Raw genomic sequence first — 27,943 nt, forward strand, 5'->3', positions numbered from 1 at the left:
GAATACTAATAAGCAGATCACATCAACATGAAGCGCTGTGGGGCAGCACATCCAGTATACAACAGTTCATGGACATTGTCACAGAGAGTTCCATATAGGCAATTTCCAATATTGGACTAACCCATTCTCAATAAAGTGCTAGTGCATCACTGAAACTGACATTGAAAAGGTAAAAAGAAAAATCAATCATAAAAGACATCATAAAAAGACATGTAGTTGATTATCCACATTAGGACCATGAGGCTGCAATGTGTAAAAGGGAATGGTCAATTTAGATTCGAGTTGACGTAGTTTTAACTCACCGTTTCTTTTTCAAATATGCTCATGTACAGGTGACAAAATCAAAAATCTCAAGTTTTTTGGATCTCCATTGTGTTTCTCATAGAAGTGCTTGGCTAGAGGATATGCTTCCTCATTATTCTTAATAGCACGATAGTGTTGGAGTATACTAAATTTAAGACGGCAAATATAAGCCAGATTACAAGGACATCAGATAAAAACAAATGTTGTCAAAATGGTTATTTCATGATCTATTTTCCATTTGACTCTTTGATTGTATCGGAATTCCGAAGTACATATGAGCAGTATGCATAATTTACATTTTCCACAACTACACTTTCTGTGATGTTATGTAAGCCAACTAGTCACATTTGTCAATGGAGACCTTTCCATGCTGGAAGCCAAAACATTCTTGATATTCGCAGCCTTAGAAAAAGTAACCAAAGGATGAGATCCAATCACTTTGGTGATGTCTCGATCCGATTGCAATACTGCCCAATGTTTCTGCATTATCTTCTTCACATTCGCAACCTGTGTGCTATATTTGGTCATGAATCCGATACACTCGCAATGATCTTTTTTTCTTGTTTTGGCTCCCTTAAGTAGGTCAGCCCGATACATATCTGCACCCTGTCAAAAGCTGGAGTATTGGTCTGCTTAGAGTAACCCGTTGTTAAAACGGTTGCTCATTATACCTGCTTCTTGCACAACATCCGTCTCCCTTGACCAATTCTGTTTTGCTCTGATCAATTCACCAAAGGGTATACTCTTGATAAGAGATTGGGGGTGAAAACTCCTAGCAGGTGATTGATATTAACACTGGTGGATTTCCTAAAGTGTCTGCTCTCCAAGTTCCCATCAACCACTTCAAGACAAACATCCAAGAATTCAAGTTTTTGTGAATCAATATTCATGATTAGTTCAAGATTCAGATCATTCTTATTGAAGATAGAAACAAATTCAGACATTTGGCAGGCGTTACTCCCCAAATCAAGAACAGGTGGTCTATAAATCTGAACCATACCATAACATCATCAAGATATTTCTACTGTTCTGATGACCAGGCTATTACATTCTTCCAACCACCCTGGTTACAGATTACCACAGGTGGGGGCCACACATGAGTCCATGGTGGTACCTCCTTTTTGCCTATATAATTTGTCTTCAAATAGGAACATATTATTCAGACAAAAAGAAAGGTCAATCGCAAGTTCGTTTTGTTGTTTAAAACTCACCAATCTTTGTTTAAGGAAAAATTCACACGTTTGTAGGTCTGCTTTGTGATTGATGCTGGTATAAAGTGAAACCACATCCAGAGACACAAGACTGTAGTGAGATTCCCAGTGAAACCCTTCAAGTTTCCTCAATAGATCAGAGGTGTCTCTTAAGTAAGAATTGAGATCCAATACAAAACGGATACAATAACTGGTCAAGATATTTGGAGGCTGATTGTAACAGGGAGCCCATGGAGGAAACAATGGGACATCCTGGTGGACCTGTAAGACTTTTGTGAACTTTGGGGAGTAGATATATTATGGCCGTCACCGGATGATGACATTTTAGAGAAATATTCTCATCATCTAGGAGACCCCGTTGATGCCATATATCGAGTTTGCAGTTGTATACTTCTTGGGCCTGAACTAACATCTCAGGCGTGATCACCCAACTGCCTCTGAGCTTCTTGCAGGTACAGGATCTTTGCCAGACATCAATCCCTCCCCCTTTATCAGCTGATCTAATGACTATATTTTTGTCAATTGCAAGCTTTTGATGGCCAGAACCTGCAACTGACTCAGAATGGGATTGTCCAGGCAGTTCCTTCAAATGATTTAAAACGAATTCCTCAAAAATATCAATAGCACTGGGTACCAATAGTGGACAAAATTTAGATTTGACTCAAATCCACACTGGTAGTCAGGTCTGTAGGGATGTCAAAATGTGAGGATATCTCCAACCCAGTCAAGTTGTCCCCCAAATCAATATCTTGATACACAAGAGATGACACCTCATTTACACTCAAAGGAGTAATGTCCCCATTGCTTGTACTCACACCTGGGACATTAATGGTAACTTTAGTGTTGTAACATGTAGTCAGTTTCATTTTGCGTATAAATTTAAACATATCTATATGTGCGTCAATGTAATTAAACATACTCACCAGAAGGGACAGCCTAGACCCAATACAGATTCTTTCTCTAGTAAGAATCATGTATGAGATATTATAAATCATTATGTTCTCTTGCTCAGCCGCAAGAGAATCTGTGGCAAATCCATTTTAAGGTCACAATGTCCAGCCTCAGCGAAGAGAGAAGAGCACAAGTGAGCCAGAAAAGGAGCCACCCACGAATGTGTCAGATTATTCAGAAGGCTCTAGGGGCAAGTACGGGGGGACCCCACCAACTGGCCATTATGGAAGATTGGATAAAATTCTCACATGGTATGAAGGAGCTCAGAGGGGCAAGTGGACATGGGACAGAGAAAGGGCAAAGAAAGAGAGCCTGTAATGTTAAACATACCAAGACCCCCTACAATCCCTCAGGCACGCCACAGAAAAAAGTGAAAAAAAACAGTGAGGTCCAAGAGGAGAGTGAATAAGTGGCATGACACATGCTCAGAGCTCAGAAAAAGATGACTAGTGGCAAGAGCACTACTCAGATGAGGTGCAAGCGACAGCATCATCTGATGAAGAGGGAATGTCTAAGAAAAAGTAAACAACTGAACTAGGAGAGAGGAAAATGCCGGTAGAATTTTGACACGGATACACTAATACACACGCATTCTGCAGAGTGGAAGTCACTGGCGAAGATAGCCTCATATCTAAAGAAATGGCTGAGAACGCCTTGAACAAAGAGGCCAGGAACAAACTTAAGGCAGAATGCCCAAAATCATATCTTTCAGAGGGTATAGCAGAAATACAGGAAATAGATTGAAAAAGAGATTAAAAAGATGCTGACATTTCTGAGCAAGTATGCAAAGGACATAAAGGGGTTAGACGGCTCCTGGCGGTCATGCCAGGACAAGACGCTAGACATGGTGGGACCCCTCACCAAAATTTTGAAAATGGCAGCGGAGGCCAAAGAGAAAAACAAGGCCGTAGACCCTACGATACTAACAGGATGGGCGCAGAGGGCAGCCTCCGTTCTAGGAAATGTGAACAGTGCGCTCTTGACAGAGAGGTGCAAATCAGTCCTCGTTAAAATAGACCCAAAACTCACTGAGCTGGTCACATCGGAAGCAGCGAAAGGAAAGCTCTTTGGTGACTCCTTTATAAAGGAACTTACAAAATTTGCAAACTCATACGTTGCCATTGACAAAGCGCAAGCATCCCTAAAAAGGGTGTTTGGATAGAAAATACTTGGACGGGGTGGCAGAGGGAGGGGTGGCTCAGCCAGCCGGTATACACACCACAGGTCCTTCAACGACTGAAGTCACTGGAGACAAAATGACCAAAAAACCCAACCCTTTCTTCCCATCAGGGGAAGAGGGAGTGGAAGAGGCAACCAGAATGCCAACAGCAGCCTAACTCAGATGAGAACAGTGATTCAGAGATCCTGTGTGATAGAGAGGTTCGCCCACAGTAGGCAGGCGCAATGCATAGAACACTGGTGTGACTTATCAGACACCTGAGCGAGACGATTGGCTAGTTAGGATAGATCTCAGGTATGCATCCCGACTCTTCCGATTGCTGAAAATGTCGGGAGATTCAGATGGAGGGGGCAGATATGGGAATTCATAGGTCTGCCCTTGCGGCTAGCGTCAGCACCATGGTGTTTCACAAAACTGATTAAACCAGTTGTGAAGTATCTAAGGGAACAGGGAATATGTATGATCATCTAGTTAGATGACATTTGCATAATGTGTCAAAACAGAGAGGCAGTCAAGCGGCAGGTGGACACCACTCTGAAGCCGCTAGGATGTCTGGGTTTCCTGGTAAACTGGGAAAAGTCAATACCGAGACCAGAACAGTCCATGGAGTTTCTGGGATTCTTGGTAAACATCCCTCGGGTACACTGAGTCCACTGCTTCACAAGGAAAACAGCATCAAACAAAAGAGATCAAGAACGCTCTAGCAAGAGGAGCGATATCGATTCAAGGGATAGCCAGACTAGTGGTAGGATTGATACAGGCGATTTTCCCAGGTCCACTCCATTACAAATAATAGACCTGATAATAGAGTCCGATGCCAGCAGATGGGGCTGGGGAACCCGGTGCGGAAATCGGACGACTGGAGGGAGATGGTCGGGGAAAGAATTAGATCTACATATCAACTGCCTGGAGCTTCTGACAGGCTTGTTGGACACAGGAAACGGCTCAATGTTGCATTCTCCTCAAGATGGACAATGTGTCTGAAGTGAGGTACATAAACAGGTTAGGCGACACGAGACCCAAAATGCTAGCGGATCTAGCAAAGGAGTTCTGGGACTTATGTCTCCAGAGAAGGATATCGGTGATGGCAGAATACCTGCCCGGCAGTCTGAACGAGGTAGCGGACTGGAAACTCCAGGTTCCTAAGAGATGCCAGTGATTGGAAGCTGGACGAAACAGTGTTCCAGAGACCATAGGCGAGGTGCAGCCCATTTCATTGATGTTGAACAACTGGAGACCAGACCCAGCGACAGAGGCAGAGGCAACAGATTCATTTTTGCAAATATGGGGCCCAAGTTCGGAATACGCCTTCCCGCCATTCTTAATTATAGCGAGAACTGTGGCACAGGTGAGGAGACAATGGGTATCGATATTATTGGCGACACCGGCATGGAGGGACCAGGCATGATAGGATATGGCATTTATAACGCACCTATAAACAAGTGTTTCAAGGCGAGACGAGGTGAGGCAAGGGGGTGGAACAGCGGGAAGACAGACAACAATCCTACTAGGCCAAGTGACATTAAGATTGCGCAAGTGCAGAGGAGGTGGGGGAAGGGTGAAGTGCAGTACATAGGATAACAGTAAGTAAATAAAGACAATAAATAGAACTGGGGCCAGCTGGAGGCCAGAGCAAGCATAAGTGCAGACATCGGGTGTCAAGTGCTAGTAGGAGCTGTAGGGATACAGAAACAGTCCCTGGGTGCAAGAGAAGCCAGAGGGGCAGTGCAGGTGTGCAATTGGCGGGGATGGAACCTGGGCCCAAGATCAGAGGGTATCCAGGTAACCAGTACAAGTTCAGTATCAGCCAGGAGATCAGCAGGGGAGAGGAGGAGACAAAGCAGAAGAAAAGAGAAAGGTCTCACGGTGCTTCTGGAACCGGAGATGGTATTCCTCAAGTTTCAGAGAGGCAGGGAGGCTGTTCCAAAGGGAGGCCCCAGGCGAACAAAGATCTACCACCAACTCTCTGCTTGGAGAAGCGACTAACCCTGAGGGAGTTGGAGGCGGATGAGCGAAGAGCTTGAGAAGGAAGATATTTAGGAAGAGACAGTTGAAGGTATTGAGGTCCCAGGCCCCAGAAGGCCTTGTGGACAATGCAGAGGGTTTTGAACTTAATCCTCCACCGGGAGCCAGTGCAGAGATTTCAGTCCTGGAGAGATACACTCCCTGGGCTTGAGGCCAAGGATAAGTCTTGCAGTCCTGTTTTGGATAAGTTGCAGATGGCGGAGAGTAGAGGCAGGAAGATTTAGAAAGAGGCTGTTGCAGTAGTCCAGCCTAGAGAGAGAACCAGAGCTCTGGAGACAGTGAGCTACTGGGGGAAGGAGAGGGAAGGAATAATACCTTTGAGAAGGTGCCGCTGGTAGTGTGACTTCTTAGAGAAGTCAGAGATGTGAGGAGAGAAGGAGAGTGTGGAGTCGAAGATGACCGCAAGGTTTTTAGCCTCACAGGTGGGAGTAGGAAGAGGGCCAAGAGAGGCCAGCCAGAGAGTAACAGGAAAGGAGGGAGCAGTGTGCCGATGAGGAGAATCTCAGTGTTACTGGCATTAAGGCAGAGATCAGTGGCGACACACCACTCCTGGATGGCGGACAGACAGTCAGAGATGAGAGAAGGAGAAGAGGTGGCAGAAGGGAGCCTGAAAATGAGTTGAGTGTCATCTGCACAGCACTGAAAGTTGGGGCAGAAAGCGGTGGTCAAGAAGTGCCAGGTATTGGTTGAAGAGCCAGGGAGAGAGGTTAGACCCCTGGGGAACACCACAGGTAGAGATAGAGGAGAGGAAGGACCCAAGTTGGACCTGGGAGGGTTGATCGGAGATGAAGGAGGTCAGCCAAGCCAAGGCCTGATCGGCGATACCCAGGTTATCACGGAGACGGTTGAGCAGGAAGGCATGGTTGACCATGTCAAAGGCAGAAGAGAGATCAAGTAAGATGTGGACACATGGGGTGTTGGAATCGAGGTTGGAGAGCAGGTCTTCACAGATGTTCAGGAGAGCAGTTTCCGTGCTTCTGGCAACTCTGAAGCAGACAACCGACAGATTCAGAGTGAAGATTAAGCTGGGAGATGGCCAGCTTTTCCAAGAGTTTGCCCAGGAAAGGAGTGATGGAAATTGGACGATAGTTAGCCGGGCAGGAAGGGTCGGCCGAGGGTTTAAGAAAAGGGTGCACAAGGGAGTGCTTCAGGGGGAGGGGAAGACTCCAGTGGCGAAGGAGTGGTTGTGGAAATCAGCCAGAGCAGGAGCCAGGGTGTCAATGTGGTGCTTGATGGTTTTAGAGGAATAGGGGTGAACCTGTTTTGATGAGACTTTCATAGATCGGACTTGTCTAGAAACCTTGTCTGAGGAGAACAGGGGAAAGGCAGAGACGGAGGGAAGAGAGGTGGCTGAAGAAGGGCCCGAGGAAGGGCAGGGAGTGGAGGGAGGAGGGGGGGGGCAGAGGAAGAGAGAGAGGTCAGGATGTCCTGAGTTTTAGAGATGAAATGAGTAGCCAGGGGTGTGCACAGGGCCTGGGAAGGGACGGGAGAGGTAGAGACTGCAGCAGGATTGGCCAGCTCCTTGCAGATTATATAGAGATCGGCCAAGTTGTTAGATGTCGCAGAGATGGTGGTTTGGATGAGGGTTCTCTTCTTGGTGCGGACGGAGAGCCAGTATTTCCTTTGGGGCAGGCGGCAGGCCAGTTTGTCAGAGGATGTACCGTAAGCACGCCATTTCCTCTCAGCCACCCTGCACTTGCGTTTAAGCGTGACGAGGTCTGAGTCGTACCAAGAGTTGCACTTGGCTTTAGCTTCAAGCGGATCCTCATGACAGGGGCAAGAACATCGAGTGTATCAGATATAGCAGAGTGGAGCATGGAAAGGGTGTAAGTCGGCCAGGGGGGTTGGGGGGGGAGGAGAGAGAGAATGTGGCGGCAAAAGCCTCAACTGACACACGCTTCATGGGTCGGATAACCAAGAAGGTAGGTGGCAGTGCTGGAGTTAGCTTGGCCTGAGAGGTAGAGAGGGTGAGCTAAGAGGAAAGAAGAAAGTGATCACTCCAGGAGAGAGGAGTGGTGAGAGGGATCGAAAGGGGAAGGTCTGAAGTGTTCAGAACATCCAGAGTGTGCCCTGCAGAGAAAGTCGGGTCAGTGGGGAGAATGGAGAGTGAGAGAGAGTCCCAGAGGTCACGAAAGAGTCCAGTGGAAGGACAGGAAGCATCCAGGTGGATGTTGAAGTATCCAAGAAGGAGGAGTTGAGTGATCAAGAGCAGGAGGGAAGAGGAGAGAACCGCCCTTTCAGAGAGGAAGGAGGAGATCTGACCAGGTGGCCTATAGACAGTAGCCATGGTGAGGAAATGGCCAAGAGAGAGAGAGCCTACGGACGAGGCATTTGAAAGAGGGGTAGGCCTGCATAGGAATGACAGAGGCAGGAATCCACTCAGGGAAGATCAGGGCTACACCCCCTCTGGTATGGTAGGATTTGTGCGCGGAGAGGATCTTGTAGCCATAAGGGAGGAGTGTCAAAGCACGTGAGAGCTGGCCATGAACCATGTCTCTGAGACCGAGGACATCGAGGTCAAATTCTTCCAGGTGTATGCAGATGTCAGAGGAGTGTTTGACAGCTGAGCGAGAGTTTAGAGTGGCAATATGGAGAAGGTTGCCATCCTTGAAAGACTTCCAGGGAGGGGTACAAATCAGAGGTAAGCCCTGCAGAGGTCTAGAAGATGCCTGAGGGGGCGACAGAAGAGGAGGAAGGAGGAGAGGGCAAGGTAGCCAAAGAAGAGAAAGCAGGGGAAGGTGAGGAGAGAGGGGGACAGCAGGGTAAGAAAGGAAATTGATGAGGCGCAGGAAGCATCTATCAAAGAGGAGAAGGTTGGCTTGAGAGCCTTGGACCAAGACGGTACCATTCAAGTAAAAACTTTAAATGATGACCTTGGAGGAGTGGAAGGAGGACAGGAGGGCCTCCCACTGAGTGCCACCATTAATTGTAGAGGAAGAGAGGGGAGAGAGAACAGAGACCATATTTAGAGTCCATAGGTCTGGCAAGGGAATGACAAAGAGGATGTCAGTGAAAAAGTTTGCCTGGAGGAGGCACTGGTATAGGTGTCAGCGATAGACCAGGAAGTCTCTTTTAAACTTCCTCCTACCAGATTTAGTGAGGAGAGCAGGATAGTCGATAGAGAAGCAGTTAGAAAAGATAGGAGAGACAAAGAGCACCATAGAGTAGGTAGGGAGCGGAGAGAGGAGGAAGGGGGTGGGAAGGGGTAGGGGTGAACACTAGGGAAGGAGAGCAGGGCAGACGAGACAAGTTGACAACTGGACAAGACGACAGGGTTTAGATAGTGATAGAAAGGTTCGCTATATGAGTGCTATGCTAGGAGGCAAACTACAGAACGTCACTGCTTTCACAATACAATTCAAAATACTTTCACAATGGTATTTTAAAACAGGAGAAAAACACACCTAAGTTTGAGAGTCTGCTATATGGACAGGTTTGCAGGGTAGAGTGAGGTTCTGTAGCTATCCGGGGGTCACTCCTACCTTACTAAGTCACTGCTGGTTGACCGCTGGCACTGGCTTCCAGTGCGGACACCTGCAGGCACTAGCTGGAGCCGCCTCTGCTGAAGCCGCCCTTTGCGTAGGGGCTGCTGGGAAGAGGGCTGCCAAGGGAGGGTCAATAATGACCAGCAAGGCCGCCAATCAGGGGAGGAGGGTGGGCAGAGAGGCGGGAGGGAAGGCAACGAGGGACTGGATGCAGAGGAGGGAGAGGGAGACCAATGGCGCTTGTAGCGTGAAAAACAAGCCAAATTAAAAAGTTTTGCAAATTAGACAATTGAAGCCCAGGAGGGGCTTTGCCAGCACTGACCTCAACTGCAGTCATCACGAGGACATGAAGCGAGTTTGGGACTCGGAGCCCAGTAGCACCAAACACACGGCAACAAGGCCACCAATCAGGGGAGGAGGGCGGGCAGGGAGGTAACGAGGGAAATAACAAAGTTCCTATATTCAGTAGGAACTCCCTTCCCCTGCACACCTCTTAGTATTGGAAATGAATATTCCAAACAGTTTTTAACGACTCAAATATTTTTCAATCCTCAGTTTGTCTCGGAATATACCTCTTAATGTGTAAAGAAGTGATGACAATCAGATAAGCAACCTTCACTAAGGTATTAAGTTCCGAATGTTTTAATGTAGTTAGGATTCAAAAAATCAGGAATCTAAAATTTGAGAGTTCAATTCACTTCACAAACTCACTTAAAAAAAAAGGGAAAATTAATAATTATGAGCTCTACGCGTTTCGAGAGGAAATCTCTCTTCTTCAGGAGCCATTAAAAGTTTTATAACAATATTTCAAGCATTCAACAAAAATATTCACAATCAAATTATACAATCTGACACTTCTAAATGATATTTGTTCTTCAATCTTTTGTACAAACACTGAAGTTTTTCAGCTTAATTTTCTTGTTTATCTTCAGAGAATTATTATTCAATTGTGGGGTAGTGGAAGCGTCATCTTCGCGCACAATTTCTGTAAACAATACGGATATTTGCTATTAATGATTTTGTGAAACAAAGAAAATTCTAGTATTAAATGGAAAAAATTCTATCGAAATACCTGGTATTGCTGCATCTAATTAGGGGTCTCAATTGTCCCAATGTATAGTGGTATTACCCTGTGGAGATAAGTACATCTACTTAATTTCCAATAGCAGTTAACGTGTATTCTTACTGGTTTAATCTTAGAATGCAGGTTGGATCTTTAGAATCCACTCACCTAGTTCCTAGGGACGCTATGTATAGTTCAGCCCACGTGCTGTTGCTGTCAGCGTGTATACTTATTTTCATCAGGCGGTCCAAATTCTATAGTTAATTCCCCTCAAGTATGCGATTCTCTAAAAGGAATATGAAATCTATCAGGATTAAGTTTAGAGTTATTTACACTAGGTAAATTCTACCATACTATTAGGACATACCTCTAATTCTTCACTTGTTAATCGTCAGCGTTTCCCTCTTAATCGTCAGCCTTATTCTCCAAATTGAAGTCTGCGAGAACCGATGCATTCCCGCGTGATTGGTTAAATAGTCATGTGATGTGAGTCACATGCCTGTCCGGAACGCTGGGAGTCGTAGTCTCTCCAAATTAGATTAGTTAAAAACGTATGATGTAAAGATATAATTGAGACTAAAGGGATGTTAATGTGAATTTAGTAGGTCTTATCCATCATTGATGGTAACAAACGGTAATAAGTGAGCTCACGCTCAATTTCAAAATCGCTCGTAATTTGGAAGGTCCCAATATTTACTACAATGCTTTCTTTAACATACTTGTCAGTCCGTAAGTGCGCATTTCACTACAATTTTTAAGCACAAATGTATTCATTATTAATGTAATTCCATATTAGTGCGTCTGATATTTCGTGCAATAAGGTGTTCTGGGAATCGTAGTGCATTAATGAGAAGATCTTCATTCCATTATCCCACAGTCAAAAAAACTTTCAATTTCGAATAATTACAAAATTCATTCAACGTTAGCAATTTTGCACGATTACATATCAAGAACGTTTTGCATGACTTTTGATACCAGAGTCATTTTTTTTCTCCCCGGCACCCTTGAAGTCTCATAAGTGGTGAGAGCTTTCACAGCTCTAAACCTAACCAATTAAGACAATTTTTTCTTGTGCAATTAAGATAGGGTGTGCAGTTTCTCTATCATTTTCTGAGGGAGGCAACGAGGGACTGGATGCAGGGGAGGGAGGGAGGCAGAGGGAGACCAACGGCGCTCTTATCGTGGAAAACAAGCCAAATGAAAAAGCCCAGACCTGCTGGAGATGACATACGACAACTCGATTGCACTACTGATGATCCAAACAATCATTCGGGACCCGACCGGGGGCAACCATCCTCTAGTGGAATCAGGCAACCTTAACCTCATTGCATGGGCAACCTCAGGGGAGCCTGGGCTAGGTCGGGACTATCGAGCAAGGCTGAACACATCATTGAGGACTCCTGGGCCCCGGGGACCAGAAAGGCATACAGGTCTGCATGGGCGAAACAGCATAGCTGGTGTATGGAAAGGAACGCTCATCCAGCTAGAACAGATGTTGTGCATGTAGCACATTTTTTTGTGAAACATTGTGTCGCACAGCAGGGCATACAGGCACATCAATACTGCCAGATCAGCAATTTTATCGGTGCACATACAGCTGGAAGGTCAAGCAGTGGGGGAACACCCACCGATATGCAGACTACTAAAGGGTGTCAGACTGATTAAACCTCCAAAGGTAAAATACAACCAGTTATTGGGTGTAGATAGAGCATTAAAGTTGATCACAATATGGCCGGATAACAATGAGCTATCCAGCAAGGAGTTATCGGCTAAGGTGGCAATGCTATTTTGTTTACTGTCATGCAAACGAGTATCTGACGTAAGAGCATTAGAAGTCGATAGGAAAACATACACCACATGGGTGACATTTTATATATCTAGGAGAACTAAGACAAATCTGAGAACAATATATTATGCAGCATTCACAGGGTAACCAAAGTTATGCCCAGCACAGTGTTTACAAACATATATAAGCGGGACAAAAGACCTATGGCCCGCATGGGTATCTCAGTTGCTCATTACTCTGAAGAGAGCCTTTGGGGCAGTGGCGTCGTCCACTCTGGCAAGATGGATGAGATGGGCGACTAGTCAGGCATGCATTGACATTTCGTGCTATGGCGCTCACTCAGCGAGAGGAGTCATGGCGGCCAAGGCATTTAGTGTGCGTGCCCGACTGGAGGATATATTGAAGGCAGCAGATTGGACGAATTGAGTCCACATTGAAGACTTTTTACTTCAAACCAGTCAAAAACGCAACAAAGTTGATGGTAAGCAAGCTTTATACAAGCATAATCCGAGCCTCGGGGTCTTGACATAGAATTCAGATTTTCACACAGAGACGAAGGATTATCCCACCCTTTAAATCTTGAAAATATCCAATATGATGTCATTATTTATGATGCAATTTCTGTCATGCAACACGATTACCCACCACAGAAGAGCAGAGATCTAAAATGTTTCTTTATTTTCAAGTTCCATGGGCGATGACAAACAGACGGGAACATGATCGTCAGGGCGACGTTCGATAAAGGTTAAGGATTTACCGATTGGGACGCAAATTGGATGACCAGCGAAAGAAAGAGGAGAAGGATTTAAGATGGTGGACATATTTATGGATGTGATTATAGACTATTGGTGCAATAATGTCACGTGTTTCTTTAGGGACCAATAACAAGAGAACTACTAAAGACTCGGTTTTTCATAGAACATGTAATTTCTCGCTTTATTGTTCAAATGTTTACTGTTAAGCTGCTTGAGTTAGTAAAGCATAAGAGAAGCATAATCCTTCGCCTCCGTGTCTTTAATAGAATGACTTTCTTTAATGAATGTGTTGAAAATCTGAATTCATTACCCACCTGCTACTAGCAGCTAGAATCACAATCGGCAGAACCTGGAATACCACAGAGGGTCCGCTCATTCCTATGTTGTGGACAAAGACTTGGGATATCTTAGTGGCCTGAAAGGTCACAGCAGCAAAAGAAGGGGTGTTGCATCAGTTCACAGAGGTCTGGTTTCCCATACTTGAGTATGACCTCGACTATGCAGCACAAACGTATAAGCCGCGCCTGGTGGCACATTTCTTAAAGGGATTGCTGAAAGGTAGATGGAATGTGTGGGACTGAGAAACGGTGGGACAGCACTGGGGTAATGGGAGAGTATTGGTAAAAGGTGGACTTACTCTGAATACACTTGTTTGCAGTCGAATTTAAATGAAGTTGTTAAATAAAAAAGCTAGCTAAAATCTTAAATGGGAGCCTGGCATGGCTAACAAACCATGAAACTCGGTGTTTTTACAAGAATGGCTTTTGCAAGTAACCGCAGCACAGGCAGCATTTTATCCCACTCAGAATATGCAAGTACACAAGCCACATCCCCCATCTCAGTATTGCGTGCCAACGTGTTTTCCATGCTACTAAACCAAATGCTCCCAAACGGTCTACCAAAGATCTATGCTCAATGCTGCCAGAGTAAGTTTTCCTTCCGATGTGGATCTCAATTTGAATTTCCATAGTTATTTGGGACACTGGGGGCAGTTTTCCGTGTGACTTTGTTAAGCACACCGTTGGAAAGATGATCCCTCGCTGCAGTAATACAGTAATTCGATATTTTCAAACCAAGGATAGATAGTCGACTTATTAAGCACATGTCTCTGACATCTGGGTGCAATCTGCTGTCACAGAGTTGAATTCTCGCAGATTGCTAAAGGGAGTACCATAAAATTGGCTATCAAAAACACTTAATATAGTGACAGGCTAGACAAAACCGTGAAACGATCGTTGTTAAAATTGTAACAAATAAGAGAATGCACTGAACGGGCATTGTAAGGAAAACCAAAAAATTAACACATGATTGAAGTGCAATTCAGGTTGCTGTGTGGGACCAGAGTGGGAGGTCAGTGCAGACCAATTAATTTGATGCATTTTCCATTATTGGCAAAACACGTTCAATGAAAAATGCCCATGAAAACAAAAATGCCCCTGAACATTAATAATAGCTTTTTTGCATTTGTTGACATATCTTACCCAACTAGACTGTGTAGGCACTTTATGTAGATCTTTTCTTACATCACCATTTCACTAAATACAAACGCATATATGCATACAGTAACTCAAATCAATTTGGCCTATTGAATTATTTGCATGTACCCCACCGCCCAGCTTTGTACGTGCCCCCTAATACTCATTCTTATAGGCATTACTGAAACCTTAGTGTGGTGAAACCTAGTGTAAACAAACAATCATTGGCAATGCCAACAGTTTCAGCTTTTGTGTAGATACAGAAAATGCACTTGCCGCAATGGTATTATTAGCTGGGCACGGAAAATAGCAGCTGCAAAATGGTGTGACTGCCTCTACAATAGCAATGCCTGGCAAATGTCTAATGCTTATAGACAAGAAAAAACTAGGCTTTGCCAAAGCTTGCTATTAACAGGACTTCATTGAAGGATACGCATAGGGCGTATAGAGTGGCTGAAGACAGTCCTGGTTAAGACATTTTATTACATCAGATGCGTGTTTACAGCTCCAATAAATCATTAACTCTCAGAAGACTGCTTTGAAAAAACACCGGCAAGTACTTCAAGCAAGGTTAGATGGTTGGCTTGATAACGCTAGCTCAAAGAGATCCCAGGAGAACGAACTTTAGGAGGGGCAGTACGTCGGTGGGAATGGCCATGATGGGGTAAATAACTAAACACCTACAAGCTTTGTGTCCCTCCTCATATGCCATGTCTCCCCAACTGTACAATCTATTGCAGTAGTTCAAGCTTATAGGTGGCGCCACCTAACAGCCAAAACAAAATGGAACTGCTGCCAATCCACTGGGAGAAATGATATGGTGGCAGGTGGATCCTTCCCAGGCAGAACCCCTTAAGAAGTGAGTCACCGAGCAGTGTGGATGGATTCAAGAGGATGTTCTGTCCGATGCAACTCTGGTGTCACTGTGTTTGTGGTGAACAGATTTTACTGTTTTGGTTCTTGAAGAGAGTTGGGGGAATAAAGGGAGATTTGGTACAGTAAACAAGTCTTGGCAGGGTAAACCTCCGCATCTGCCCCGCCCCTTCATTTTTTTCACTGTCAAACGTGTCACGTGATGCGGAAGTAAACTCTATGTAGACCCCTTCTAGTTTGTCAAGTGGCCCCCACCTTAGTTTTTCCTTGTACTCACCTATTCTTTGCCCCACCGGAGAGGCATATGGGTTCCCGAGCAGAAAGTCCATGGTGTCTTCGACAGCAGGCTGAAGCTCCAGACCGGCACGGGTCAGGTCATATGACCGCCAAGCGAGACAGAGCCTTACCCCTTCCCAACGTGACCGGGTGGCAGTAAAACAGAGAAAAGACTGCGGAAAACCACAAATGAGGAATTTAAAGGGAGACATACATTTGCGTCCAAAGATCGCCATCTTACTCGATCTTTTTTTCGCGCCTGTTAATGAGGATAGTATCTTTTTCTTTTTTTAAAAAGTCGTCCCCAGTAGGACAAAGACAAGATTTTCATGAATTATATATTTTTCAATGCTAAACATGCGCGGCAGAGTTGCGTCACTCTGCCGGGCAGGCACCACACTCCAACGTATATGCCAACCCTCCCGATTTAAGCAGGAGAATCACGATTTTTTAATGAAAAATATTGCAAAATATTCCTATTTTTCACGTTCTCCCACCAAAAATAATTCTAGCCCCAATGCATGCCTATGGGAAAATTAATTTCTCCTGAATTCTCTTATGAAATCTCCCTCCTAGTTGCTCCAGAATGTTGGCATATATGCCCTACATGCCAACATTCAGACGCACCTGGGAGGGAGCTTCCCACAGGGAAATCGGGAGTCGTTCATTTCCCCAAAGGAATGCATTGGGGCTACAGTTATTTTAGGTGGGAGGCTGTGAAAAATAGCAATATTTTTCACAGAAAAATCGGGAGTCTCCCGCCCAAATTGGGAGAGTTAGCATGTACCCAATATATAACTATGGCATAGCTCCCAACTCGCACGCTTTTGGCCGGTGTCACCCGCTCTGTAAACAGCTGACTCACCCACCAAGCATCCTGCACGTCCATTTGTTTCAAGGGGCCTCTCACCCGCCAAAAACAAAATCGGGTGATTTCACCCGCCTTTGCATCACAAATGGTTGAGAGCTATGCTAAAGCAAGGACCTATGAGGATGCTAAAGCAAGGACCTAGGAGGACAGAAGAAAGGCCGTCCAAAGAATAAAGTAGAAAGTTCCACACAAAGGAAATGGAAACAGAGAAAAAGTAGGAGAAGTGAACAAGGGAAGCGATCGTCCAGTAAGGAAACCACACTTTCAATAGAAAAAGAAATAAACTACAGTAGTCTAAGAGAAGGCTGAGAAAGAACTAGTAGAAAACAGACAACACCGTACAAGACGGCGAGAGCAAGAGCATTCAACACAAAAACAAACAGACCGTGATGGTAAAAGATGACCACAGCCCTCGAACTAGCGAGGCAACGGTACCAAAGGAAGGAGCAGAAAGCACTGTATGCGACGGCGAAGAGCAGGAGAAGGTAAAACAAGAACAGAAACAAACAGACCGTACCGGTTCAAAGAGGACTACAGCCCTCAAGCTAGCGAGCCGCCGGATACGGTACCGAAGGAAGAAAAAGGTAAGCCGAGAAAGCAAGAAAGAAGGGAAACAAAGTAAAAGGGAAAAGTACAGAAGCAATAGTAGGAGTTCAGACAAAAGAGATATAGAACGGAAAAGAAATCACTGAAAAAGAATACATAGCTCTCAACTCACACGCTTTTGGCGGGTGTCACCCGCCTTGTAAAGGGCCGAGTCACCCGCCAAGCCCCCTTCACGCCCATTCATTCCAATGGGCCTCTCACCCGCCAAAAACAAAATTGGGTGATTTCACCCGCCTTTGCAACACAAATGGTTGAGAGCTATGAGAATAGTGAGAAAGAACTGATAGGAAAGACCGTAAGAGCAGACCTGTCAAACACAGTATCAAAATGGAACAGGAGGGTTTGCAAAGGAACGGCGAGCAAGGCGAAAGAGAAACAGAAAGAAAACTGCAAAGCACTGGTACAACCGAAAGCAGTACTAGCAAGCGCAGGTATAGAGACGGATACAACGCACAGTGTATCTGGAAATGACCGCATAAATAACTGCAGCTGCCATTTCTTGAGTAGACTAGACCGCACAAGACAGTTTTAGCTAACATAGCCACAGAGCCTCCACCGATTCCAGCACTTCCAGGGCAGGGGCATGACAGTTATGCTATGGGAAAATGTATGTCTCCCGATTTCCCTGATGAAATCTCCCTCCAGGTTTGTCAGAATGTTGACATGTATGTGCCATACAACAAAAAGAGGTAGATACAGACACTTCAAAACATTACACTGCACACAAAATAAGCACCCCTTTAACTGCTTCCCTCCCAGTCCCACAAATCACTGCACAGCCCGTGGGCTGGTCCCACCAGTTCAGGGGTCCAACACATAGTCACTGAGATGGGAAAGCTTCCCCGTCCAGACCCTTTGGGGATACCTCCTTCCCGCCACCCGGATCGGGCCCTCCTTACCTGCGTCCCCTCGACCTAGAGGACTCGACGGATGGGCCAGGACACCACCCTCGTCCGGTACCTCAACATAGTCTCTTCTATGGATCGCCTTCGGCCTGGTCCCACCTACCTTCTTGAAAAACCGGCCTTTTGGATAACAGTGGCAGTTTGATCAGATGCAGTCACTATCGAGCCACTCGCCGCCACCACGTCCATGGGACCAGGCTCATAAGTCAGTGAGAGCTTGCCTTGTGGATGTCGGTTCTTCACGAGCACTTCAAAGCTGTCCCCTTTGAACGTTGGTCCATTGTCGGAGCACAGGGTCTGAGGCAGGCCTTGGGTGGCAAAGATCTTTTCTAGTGCAACTGCCACCTTGTCAAAAGACACTGATTCAATGAATTCGAACTCAGGGTGCCGTGACCACTCAGCCTCCACCACCAAGAAGTGAGTGTCCCGGCCAGTGGACCCAAAGTCAGCATGTACGTTCTCCCAGGGCCTCGTTCCTTGGGGCTTCGTCTCAAAAGGGACTGCACGCAGACCAAATGGGCTGGCGTCGACCACGATCTTGGATGTCAAGGACGGATCGAAGAACGCCATGGTGTCCTCAGCCATCGGCGCTCCCTTCACATGTTGGAACGCGACCTGTTCCAGCGGACCCCACTGCCATGTTGCCTTTTTCTTTGTGAGACTTCTCAGGGGCTCAGACCAGGAAGCTAGGTTCTGGATGTGTGGAATTGGATGAAATGAGGAGCCTGAATTGTTATCATTATTAGAAATCATAAGACTCTCTGTAGAAGAACCATTACCCATTATTAGACTCACTGTTAGAGAATCATTAGAATCACCATTACTTTACTATGGAATCATTCCATTATTGCATTCTGTTTAGTTCTGATTAGTACATTGCTGAAGTAGACACTATTATCCATATTAGACTGTCACCTTTGTATGCATTTGCAGATTTGCTTATAGATTGATATGTATGCATATATTGCTTGAGAGAAACATGCTGCCACTTTGCACTTTTGCCATTTGCAATAGAATGACACTTGCATATGTCTGAAGTGCCATGTAGTGTTTTAAAGACACAATATATACTCACCATGATATGCTATGTATTTATGTTTGCATTAGAAATAGCGCTTAGGCTGTGAGAGAAACTTATGTTTGCACTACAGAGAAACGAATTAGGCCTGGAATGACACACACACGGGCATATTTGAAATGCACGTAAAGCCATTCACACATTGTTATGCTTTGTAGAGACACATTTAGAGATATGTTTGGTATGTTATGTATGTATGTATGTATGTTGAGTCACTTAGAATAAGTCTGCATTATGTAGTGCTTGTATTGTGAGAGAAATCGTAAACGCTAGAAAGCATTAGGCTGGCATTTGCATCCATTCTGATGGGACAGAAGTTGCCTGCGCCACTGGGCTCAGTGCGGAGAATTGTTATGAATTACACTGAGAAAGTATTCGTAAACATTGGCAGAGAGTACAGATAACATGGACCCTTGTCCTAGTAGAGACGGTGTAGGAAGCTTATCAGCATGGCTGGTGTGCTTCGCGGAGAGAACACAAGGGTTGAGGCCATGAAGGGCGCGACATGGAGTGGGTAGAGAGGAGAGAGGGAAGCCTTTTCACACAGAAGAGGTGCTTTAAGAACGGGCCCTAAAAGAGCATTTCGTAATGCATAGTGATGCCTACAGTGCAGTGAATGGAGAAACAGGGAATAGATGGTGTTTCGCACACAGAATGGCCATGAAAGAATGATATGATGTTCTAATGTCACGCTGACAGCACACAAAGTGACAGGACATGCCGTGAAAGTTCACGCAACAAGAACACGACAAGAACATAACACAGACGGGGGGCGTGACCAGCACGCATGGAGTGAAGACGCGAATCCACGCAGCTCCCATTTGAGATCCTGTAAATGATCCTGTAACGGCGGATACAGACTTATCTGTCGGCAAGCAAACACAAATAAAGTTGGCGGAACTATTTTCCTACCCTCCGGTGCCATCCCGGAGAGAAAACAGACCAGGGAAACTGTGGTAGCGGCTGTTTCACGTGACCCCGCTGCCTCCTCCAAGATGGCGCCGAGGGCTCCCCGATGTGCGTAAGACCGGGCAGGCCATCTCCGTCACCCCAGAAGCCGACCGAGCGCCTGAGACAACAGAGGCGGCGAGGGGCGAGCCCTGCAGACTTCGGGCCCGAGAGCGCGCCTGCACCCTGTGGCCATCGCCGACCCGCAGGCTGACGGGCCTAGGCGGGCTGGTGGTGAGGCGGTGACCGAGGAACACACGAACGACACGGTGGGGAACAGTGCCCCCGGGGCGAGCGGGCTCGGACGGGCCATCGCTATCACCCCTGACGCCTGGGAACCGATTGAGCGCTTGAAGCAACAGAGGCGGCGAGGTGTGAGCCCCGCAGACCCCCGAGCCTGGGCACGGCCTCCTGCACCTCGCGACCGCCGCAGACTTGCCGGCGGGTGGGCCCGGGTGAAAAGGCGGCAGACGAAGAGCGCACCAACGACACAGCGAGGAGCGGGGGGAAGACGCCCGACCGAGGTGAACAGATCGGGATTGCAGGTACTCGGAGATCCGGATCACCCGGAGCACCTGTCTTGGGGTGGCGTGCCCGTGTGCTGCGGCCCCCTGCTAGTCACAAACAGGGCTGTGTGTGCCACAGCCCTGGGGGACACTTAACCACCTGGTGGCAGCAGGCGGGAGGCAGCTGTCCCCACCCATGACAGAGCTGGAGGTCCCCACGAGATTGCATACGAGACTATACAACCCCCCGGGAAGAACGGGCAAAATCTGTTCCCGCAACCTCCACCCTAACGGCGCAGGCGACGAACAGGACCCCCTCACCCACCAGCCCGGCTGCCACAGCTGGTAGAAACCCGGCGGAAGAGCTCGCCCCTCGGGGGAAGCTAAACCCCAGATAAAATAACAGCAGTTTCGAATTGAGAGCAGATCACGGCTGAAAGGGACGGGAGCAGAGCCATACCTAAATGCCCATATACAAACAATGCCTACCAACAAGAAAACAGAAGTGAAAACTAAACAAGCCACCATGGACACTTTCGCTACAGCACCTGGGAATAAGCAACCAAACGTATAGGATGTGGTGGCGGCGGAGGCGAGCGCCCCACGCCAACTAGTCAATGCGACAAACGGAGAGGTCCTGGAGGCGATTCCTTCCCTAAAGACGTGTCTCGAAAACAAAATGGACATGGCTATAGGTGCCCTGAAGCATCCCTGGAACAGAAACTGGACACAGTCATGGTGGATGTGGGCCTCCTTCGGCAGGATGCTAGGAACTTGATGGACAGGGTGTCAACAACAGAGCAGCAGTTACAACAAAACACTGCAGATCTCACGGTTACAAGGACAGGAATGTCAGAAGTGCTGCAGAAAGTCAGGCTCCTAGAGCGGAGGGCAGAGGATGCGGAAGGCAGGGCCAGGAGGAACAACGTCCGCATAATTGGAGTTCCGGAGGGCGAAGAGGGGAATGACCCCACAGAATATGTAGAAAATATGCTCCTTCAGGAAATCGGAGCGGGGTCGTTATCCCAGGGCTTTGTGGTGGAACGAGCACACAGAGCACTATCTAGGAGGCCTCGGCCCGGGGCCCCACCGCGAGCAATGATCGCCAGGATAATGAACTTTAAAGACAGAGAAAGGATACTGTCATTCTCGAGGGGAGGGGGAGAGATCATCAGAAATTCCTCTAGGATCACAATATATCCAGACTATACTGCCACCGTCCAGAAACAAAGAGCCCAGTTTGGCCCTACAAAGGAACGCCTCAGAAGGGCGGAGATAAGATGCATGCTCCTCTTTCCGGCCAAACTAAAGGTGATACATAAAGGGAAATCTTATTTTTTCGAATCTACGGAGGAAGCTCAAGCATGGATGGATGCGCAGGGGATCCCCCAGCTGACACAGAAGGATGCCAATGACGGAAGGGGCCGACCCCGGTGAAGGGATACGCAGCCAACTAGGAATAATGATGCCGAAAAACATCGAATATACAATAGGAGTTCGGAGAGTGAAGACAGATAGAAAGGAGCGACTAGCTCCACTCCGAAGCGCCAGCGAAGGGGGAAAGGCCAAGCCCCTAAGAAGAGCACAATGAGAGTTTGGATGCCAGTTCTAAGGTATCACGCTGCGGCGAGTCTGCTTTGTCCAAAGGAGCATGACAAGAGAAGCGGCGAAGCCCGAGCGGGGGGAGAGTGGCTGGACGTTAGTTTAAAGGTTGAAGTTTGGGTTAAGAAAGTTACGGTTTACATGTTGGTTGATATTAGACATGGCCGACTGGCACACGGCACCATCAAGGGATGAGATGACTCAAGCAACTACAGCATGTCCCGAGTGGGTGGAGATCGAGAAATCACACAACAGCAAAGCATGCAGTCCCACCCCAGAGGCGAAGGAGGAGACAACTTGGTAGGAAGCAGGGCAACGAACGAATTGAAGGCTAAGGGACAACGGAGCCGAAGGAATCAATGCATATATGAACCCTGACGAGATAAAAATAGCAACTTGGAATGTGCGGGGACTCAATGCTTATGTCAAGAGACTCAGAGTATACGCCTGGCTAAACAGGGTGAATGTCAAAATAGCAATGCTCCAAGAGACTCACTTAACATCGGAAAAGCAGGCCAAGATGGCAAAGAAATGGGGAGGACAAGTATATAGCAGCACATACTTGAATTATGCAAGAGGGACACTAACATGGATTGCACCTGGAGTGCCGTTCCAGCTCATGAAGCAAGAAACGGACTTGGAGGTGAGGCTAGTGCTGGTACATGGAATGCTAGAAAACAAAGAAATATGTCTGATCAATACTTACGCTCCGAACCACGAAGCAACCGAGTTCTTCAAGAAAGCGGCACTCAGAGTGGCTCAATACAGAGACGCCACACTCATCTGGGCAGGGGACTTCAATTGTACCTTAGACCCATTCCTCGACAGATCAGATGACAAGTACAGGAGTCCGGCGCCTCCAGCCAAGGAACTTCATAGAACACTCACACGACTGCAGCTGGTGGACGTCTGGAGGCAGGTACACGGAGGAAGGAGGGGGTACACTCACTATAGCATGCCCCACGGGGTATTCACACGGATTGATTACCTGTTCACAGGTGCTGAATCCTTAATAGAATTCACAGGAATTTACATTAAAGCACGAACACTATCGGATCATGTCCCGGTAATAGTAACATGGGCGTATACCCATAGGAAAACCCCAATACCAACATGGCGCCTCCGAGCGGAGGCGCTGGAGGAGAGCGAATTGGAAGCACACCTACAAGAGGTAATAGAAGAATACTTTGAACACAACGAGGGAAGTGTAGGAAGCAACGCACACTCTGGGACACGTTTAAGGTAGTGATAAGGGGGGCGGCGATTGGGAAAACAGGAGGGCTAAAAGGGGCAGCCATGGAGGAACTGGATAAAATAGAAAAAGAAATAAGAAAGGAGGAGAAAAGGGCAGAAAAGGCAGGCGGGGAACCCAGGGAATTGCTGACGTTAAGAATAAGATGTATGGAACTCTGGGAGAAATTGAGGAAGCTAAATTATGGGAAATACCTACAGAGACTGCACGCAGAAGGGAATAAGCCCAGCAGACTCCTAGCATGGCTCACGAAACAAGAAAACAAAAGGGACCCCACAATGGTACTGGAAGATGAAATAGGGACAGAGGTTAGAAGTCAAGAAAATATAAACAACCTTTTCACCGGCTTTTATGAAAAGCTGTATGCTCCTAATCCGGAGTGGAACCGGAATACATTCCGGACACCCTGGCCGAGATAAGGTTACCAAAACTAACGGAAGAACAGGCCCAATCATTAGATGCCCCCATCACATTAGATGAAATTGAAACAGTGATTTCCGACCTCCCCTCGGGTAAAGCCCCGGGTCCTGACGGACTCCCGGGAGAATTTTACAAGGTATACAAGAACACCATTGCCCCGAAACTATTAGAGACATACCTGGAGGCCTATGAGAACATACAACTACCAAACAGCATGTCGGAAACGACGATTGTACCGATCCTTAAACCTGGGAAATCCCCAAGGAAATGTGCCTCATATAGACCGATCTCCCTCATCAACCAAGACACCAAAATACTCACGGCGGTCTTAGCGAACCGCTTGAAAATAGTGATACCCACATTGATCCACTCAGATCAAACGGGCTACGTCCCAGGACTCAATACGTCATGGAACCTTTGCAGATTACATCATGTTATAGAGGAGACGAACCAGATACAGGGCGAGTGCGCGGTGGTGTCACTAGACGTCGTCAAAGCATTCGATTCAGTTAGTTGGAACTGGCTGCTAAGTGTTTTGGCATAGGGGAAGGGTTCCTTAGATGGATCAGGCTACCATACAAGGATCCCAGAGCCAGAGTAAAGACAGGAAGGCACATTTTCAAAAGCTTGGAGAATATACAGGGGCACCAAACAGGGCTGCTCACTGTCTCCAATGTTATATATATTGGCCTTGGAGCCATGGGCGGTTTTCCTCAGGGCAGAATACGGAGACACAGGAATAGATATAGACGGAATTGTACATCAGATCTCGATATATGCAGATGATACCCTGCTCTTCGTAGAAAACCCACGTACTAACCTGCCCTGCCTCCTGGAAGCAGCAAATGCATACACCAGACTCTCAGGGATTGCCATTAATAAAGAGAAGTCGATCCTTTTCCCCCTGGCTGACCTCAGACGAGTCCCCCGAGACAAACTCCCAGACATGGGTCTGACATGGGCACCAAACTCCTTTAGATATTTAGGAATAGAGATACACCATAACACTGTAGAATCACATGAACGTAATACACTAGTAGCATTAGACAAAATACAAAAGGCCATGAGCTTCTGGGAGACACTCCCTCTGGGGATGATGGGAAGGGCAGCCATCTTGAAGATGGTAGTACTCCCAAGGTTGCTATATTATTTCACAAACATCCCGCACGCCATACCCAGAGCCTTTGTCAGAAAATTAGACACAATGGCGCGGAGGTTCCTGTGGGGTGGGGGGAGGTGCAAGATCGCCATGACAACTTTACAAATACAGTACGAAGCAGGGGTTATCAGGTTACCCGATTTCGAAAGATACTACCTAGCAGGGCAACTTCAATTTGTGGTCAAATGGCTGGGGGAGGATGAAGCAATAGATAAAATACTCTTCCAACCGGCACTGAAATCATACTATCTACGAGAAATCCCATGGCTAGACAAATCCCTACACAAGACCTTACCAAGCATGCTTAGGCTTGTGACAAAACTGTGGGCGAGGGTGTGGACACTCCAGAAGGCGATGGACCCTTGCTCGTCACAGATCCCATTAGCCGGGCTATTGGGTACAGATCGGAACATGCTTGCAACATACAGATCCCAATGGGAAGCCAAAGGGGTGACACAAATAGGAGATCTGAGGATAGAAGAACAGTGGGCAGAGTTCCAAGACATGGTGGAGAGTTTTGATATACATGAAGGCCAATTCATCCTATATAATAGGATGATACTGACAATTAAAAAGAGGTGGCCTGAGTGGCCAGAACAAGAGGATAAAGAAGGGGAGTTAGATGTATGGTACGAGATAGCAGAAGGTGGACACACAACTTCAAGGCTATATGAACAGCTGTTAAAATCTAATAACTCACAGGCGCCACACACGAGAGGAAGCTGGGAGGAAGAACTCGGACGATCCCTTACCGATCAGGAGTGGACCAGAGCATTGAAATATCCCAAGAAAGTATCAAGGAACGCAAGGTTCAGGCAAGCACAATTATATGTCACACACAGAGCGTACTTAACACCCAAAAGGATGAATTTAATGAAGCTGGGAGAACCCCGCACATCCCGCCGCTGTCCGGAGGAGCAAGCGGGCATGGTGCACATGTTTTGGACCTGCCCAGTGATACAGGTCTTTTGGGACGGAGTCAGAAGTAAGGTGGCAGGAAGCGGACTCCAAATACAAGTGGGGAACCTGAACTATACCTACTGGGCCTCTTCCCTAGAGGAGGCAGACATAGGTCGCACCTCGCAAAAATGAAAGACTTAATATGTATATTAGCTAAACGACGGATAGCGATGGCGTGGAACTCGAAAGAGGGCCCAAGAATAGACTCTTGGTGGGCAGATCTCAAGAAATGGGCGATGACAGAAACGGTGGTGTGGATGAGGGCAGCGCAGAAAGGAGAAGAGGGAATAGGACAAAAAATGATGGAGTAGAACTCCCTGGTGCAGGACTTACTCGAACAAAGAGAGGACAGTGAAGAGAGGGACCTGGGAAGGGAGGAAGAACAGTAGAGGACGGTGCTCGCAGCACCCCCCAGTACAAGAAGGTGGAAAAAGAAAACCGCTGCACAGCTACACCGCCACCTAGACAGAGGAAACTCAAATGGCAGGGTCGCCTGCCCACTCGGGGGCAAAGAGAAGTAGGACACTTATACAGAGTGCCAAGCAGCCAGTCATGTAATGTGTTACACGTTGTATCTTATATGTTTGTCCGTTTTTGTAACGTTAAAAAAAAAAACAATAAAGTGTTTAAAAAGAAAAGAACATAACACAGACAGGCAGGCATTGCTATATGCTGACACTGAGAGAGACATTCTTAGTAGAGTAACCATAGAGATATGCGCGTCATTGGGGACTATAACCAAGGAGGAGAGGAGAGTCCGTTAGAAGTTGTTTGCTGGAGCTAGTTCGAGAGAGTTCGGGAGAGCCAGAGAGTTGCGGGGAGTTCCAGTTGTTGATTGCTGAAGGAGAGTTGCTAGAGAGTTGGAGAGAGCCACAGAGGGGTTGCTGAGGTTGCTGGCTGTTGGCTGGAGATGGTGCAAGACGAGATGCGATGAGAGGTGTCTTGGTGCAGCTGACTGATGAGGCTTGATGAGATCGATCTGGCAGAGAGAGAGCTTGGGAGTTCGAGTGACCAGATCTTGAGAGAGGCAGACACTGACTGACCTGGAACACATGCAGAATGGGAAGTATGGTTTTGGCCTACGCTAAACTGATGGATTAGAACACACACACACACAAAGAGCTTTGGGTGAAGGGGAAAACCAGACAGGGGATTGTCTAGAGTGAGAGTGTGAAGATGGTGTGGATTTGGGGTGGATTTGCCCATGAAGGTGATGGATGTTGGCGCTTGCATTAGATTGCATTAGAACCACACACTTGCAGCACAGGCTTGCATTAGAAACCTAAAAGGCTTATAGTCACTGCATGGTAGCTTTGCACCAGAAGTATAAAAGGTGCAAATTAGACATAGCATTAGGACTGCCTGCATTGTTATGCATTATGCTTAGCTGTGTGTATATAAATAAATGTATCCCATTGTTATAAATTGAATCGATTCTTTGTGTTTTCTTTGTGTCTTAATGTTATTTGTTATTTGTGTACATGGTAGTAATCTAGGAGAAAGTAACCACAGTGGACATAGGGCCTGATACGAATGCAGTCAAGGGGGGGGGGGTATAGTGATCCATAACACCCTAGGAGATTGTCCAAGATTGTCTGAAGAACGGAGCGTGCTTGCCAAAGGGGGGGGCAACACGACGGTTAGGGGTTTGGTTTTTTCAGGCTGACAAAATGAAGGGGGCACCCGGATCTTCACTCAATGCTGACTGATAGAGATAGATGTTTTGCAGCTGGTCTGTTGACACACTTATCAGTTTCGCAGCGGTCAAAGTATGAACATCTTGTTTGTGCAACTGTGTTTTTTGTTTTTCTGTTAGTTCTTTCGTGGGAATAGAGATTTTTTTTTTGTTTCATGTTTTGTCTGTCTTGGTTATGTTATTGTCTTAGAGCATGCTGTCTACAATTTCGTTCGTCGTGGGAAGGGGAGCGTAATTGTTTGACCTTGGTTGCCAGAATTGGTTGACATTAGTTGACAAATGTTTTATGAATAAATGTACATTAATTCACTGAGTGAGAGAAACAGTTTTTTTCTTGAAGACGCTCGGAATAATTGAATCTGCAGAATGAGTTAATTTCTTAGTGACCTGAAGGCAATAGGAAATCGGCTTAAAAATACACTTGCTTCCTGGGATGTATCACAGGCATCAACTGTATTGAAAGTGAAAAGTGACATAGCTATGAGAGAAGGGAGCCCACATATTGTTGACTTGCACTCAGTAATATATCGTCTCAAATATGTGATTAATAACTGGGA

At 46.7% G+C, this 27,943-nt stretch overlaps 1 protein-coding gene across 3 annotated transcripts in view; it reads right to left on the minus strand.

The window, feature by feature from the left end:
- TOM1 (target of myb1 membrane trafficking protein) overlaps positions 1 to 15,550 on the minus strand; it is an 837,238-nt gene extending 821,688 nt beyond the window's left edge. Inside the window, exon 1 of one of the 3 annotated variants that reach the window (XM_069653062.1) lies at positions 15,385 to 15,550. In XM_069653062.1, the coding sequence (XP_069509163.1) occupies positions 15,385 to 15,436 (52 nt within the window). In that variant the 5' untranslated portion in view covers positions 15,437 to 15,550. The remainder of the gene's footprint in view (positions 1 to 15,384) is intronic. The other 2 variants (XM_069653063.1, XM_069653061.1) reach the window with 2 other exon arrangements.
- Positions 15,551 to 27,943: the final 12,393 nt, after the last annotated feature.

The sequence above is a fragment of the Ambystoma mexicanum genome, chromosome 3q (assembly GCF_040938575.1).
Source record: "Ambystoma mexicanum isolate Mex_15411 chromosome 3q, UKY_AmexF1_1, whole genome shotgun sequence".
In the NCBI taxonomy this organism is placed as follows: domain Eukaryota; kingdom Metazoa; phylum Chordata; class Amphibia; order Caudata; family Ambystomatidae; genus Ambystoma; species Ambystoma mexicanum.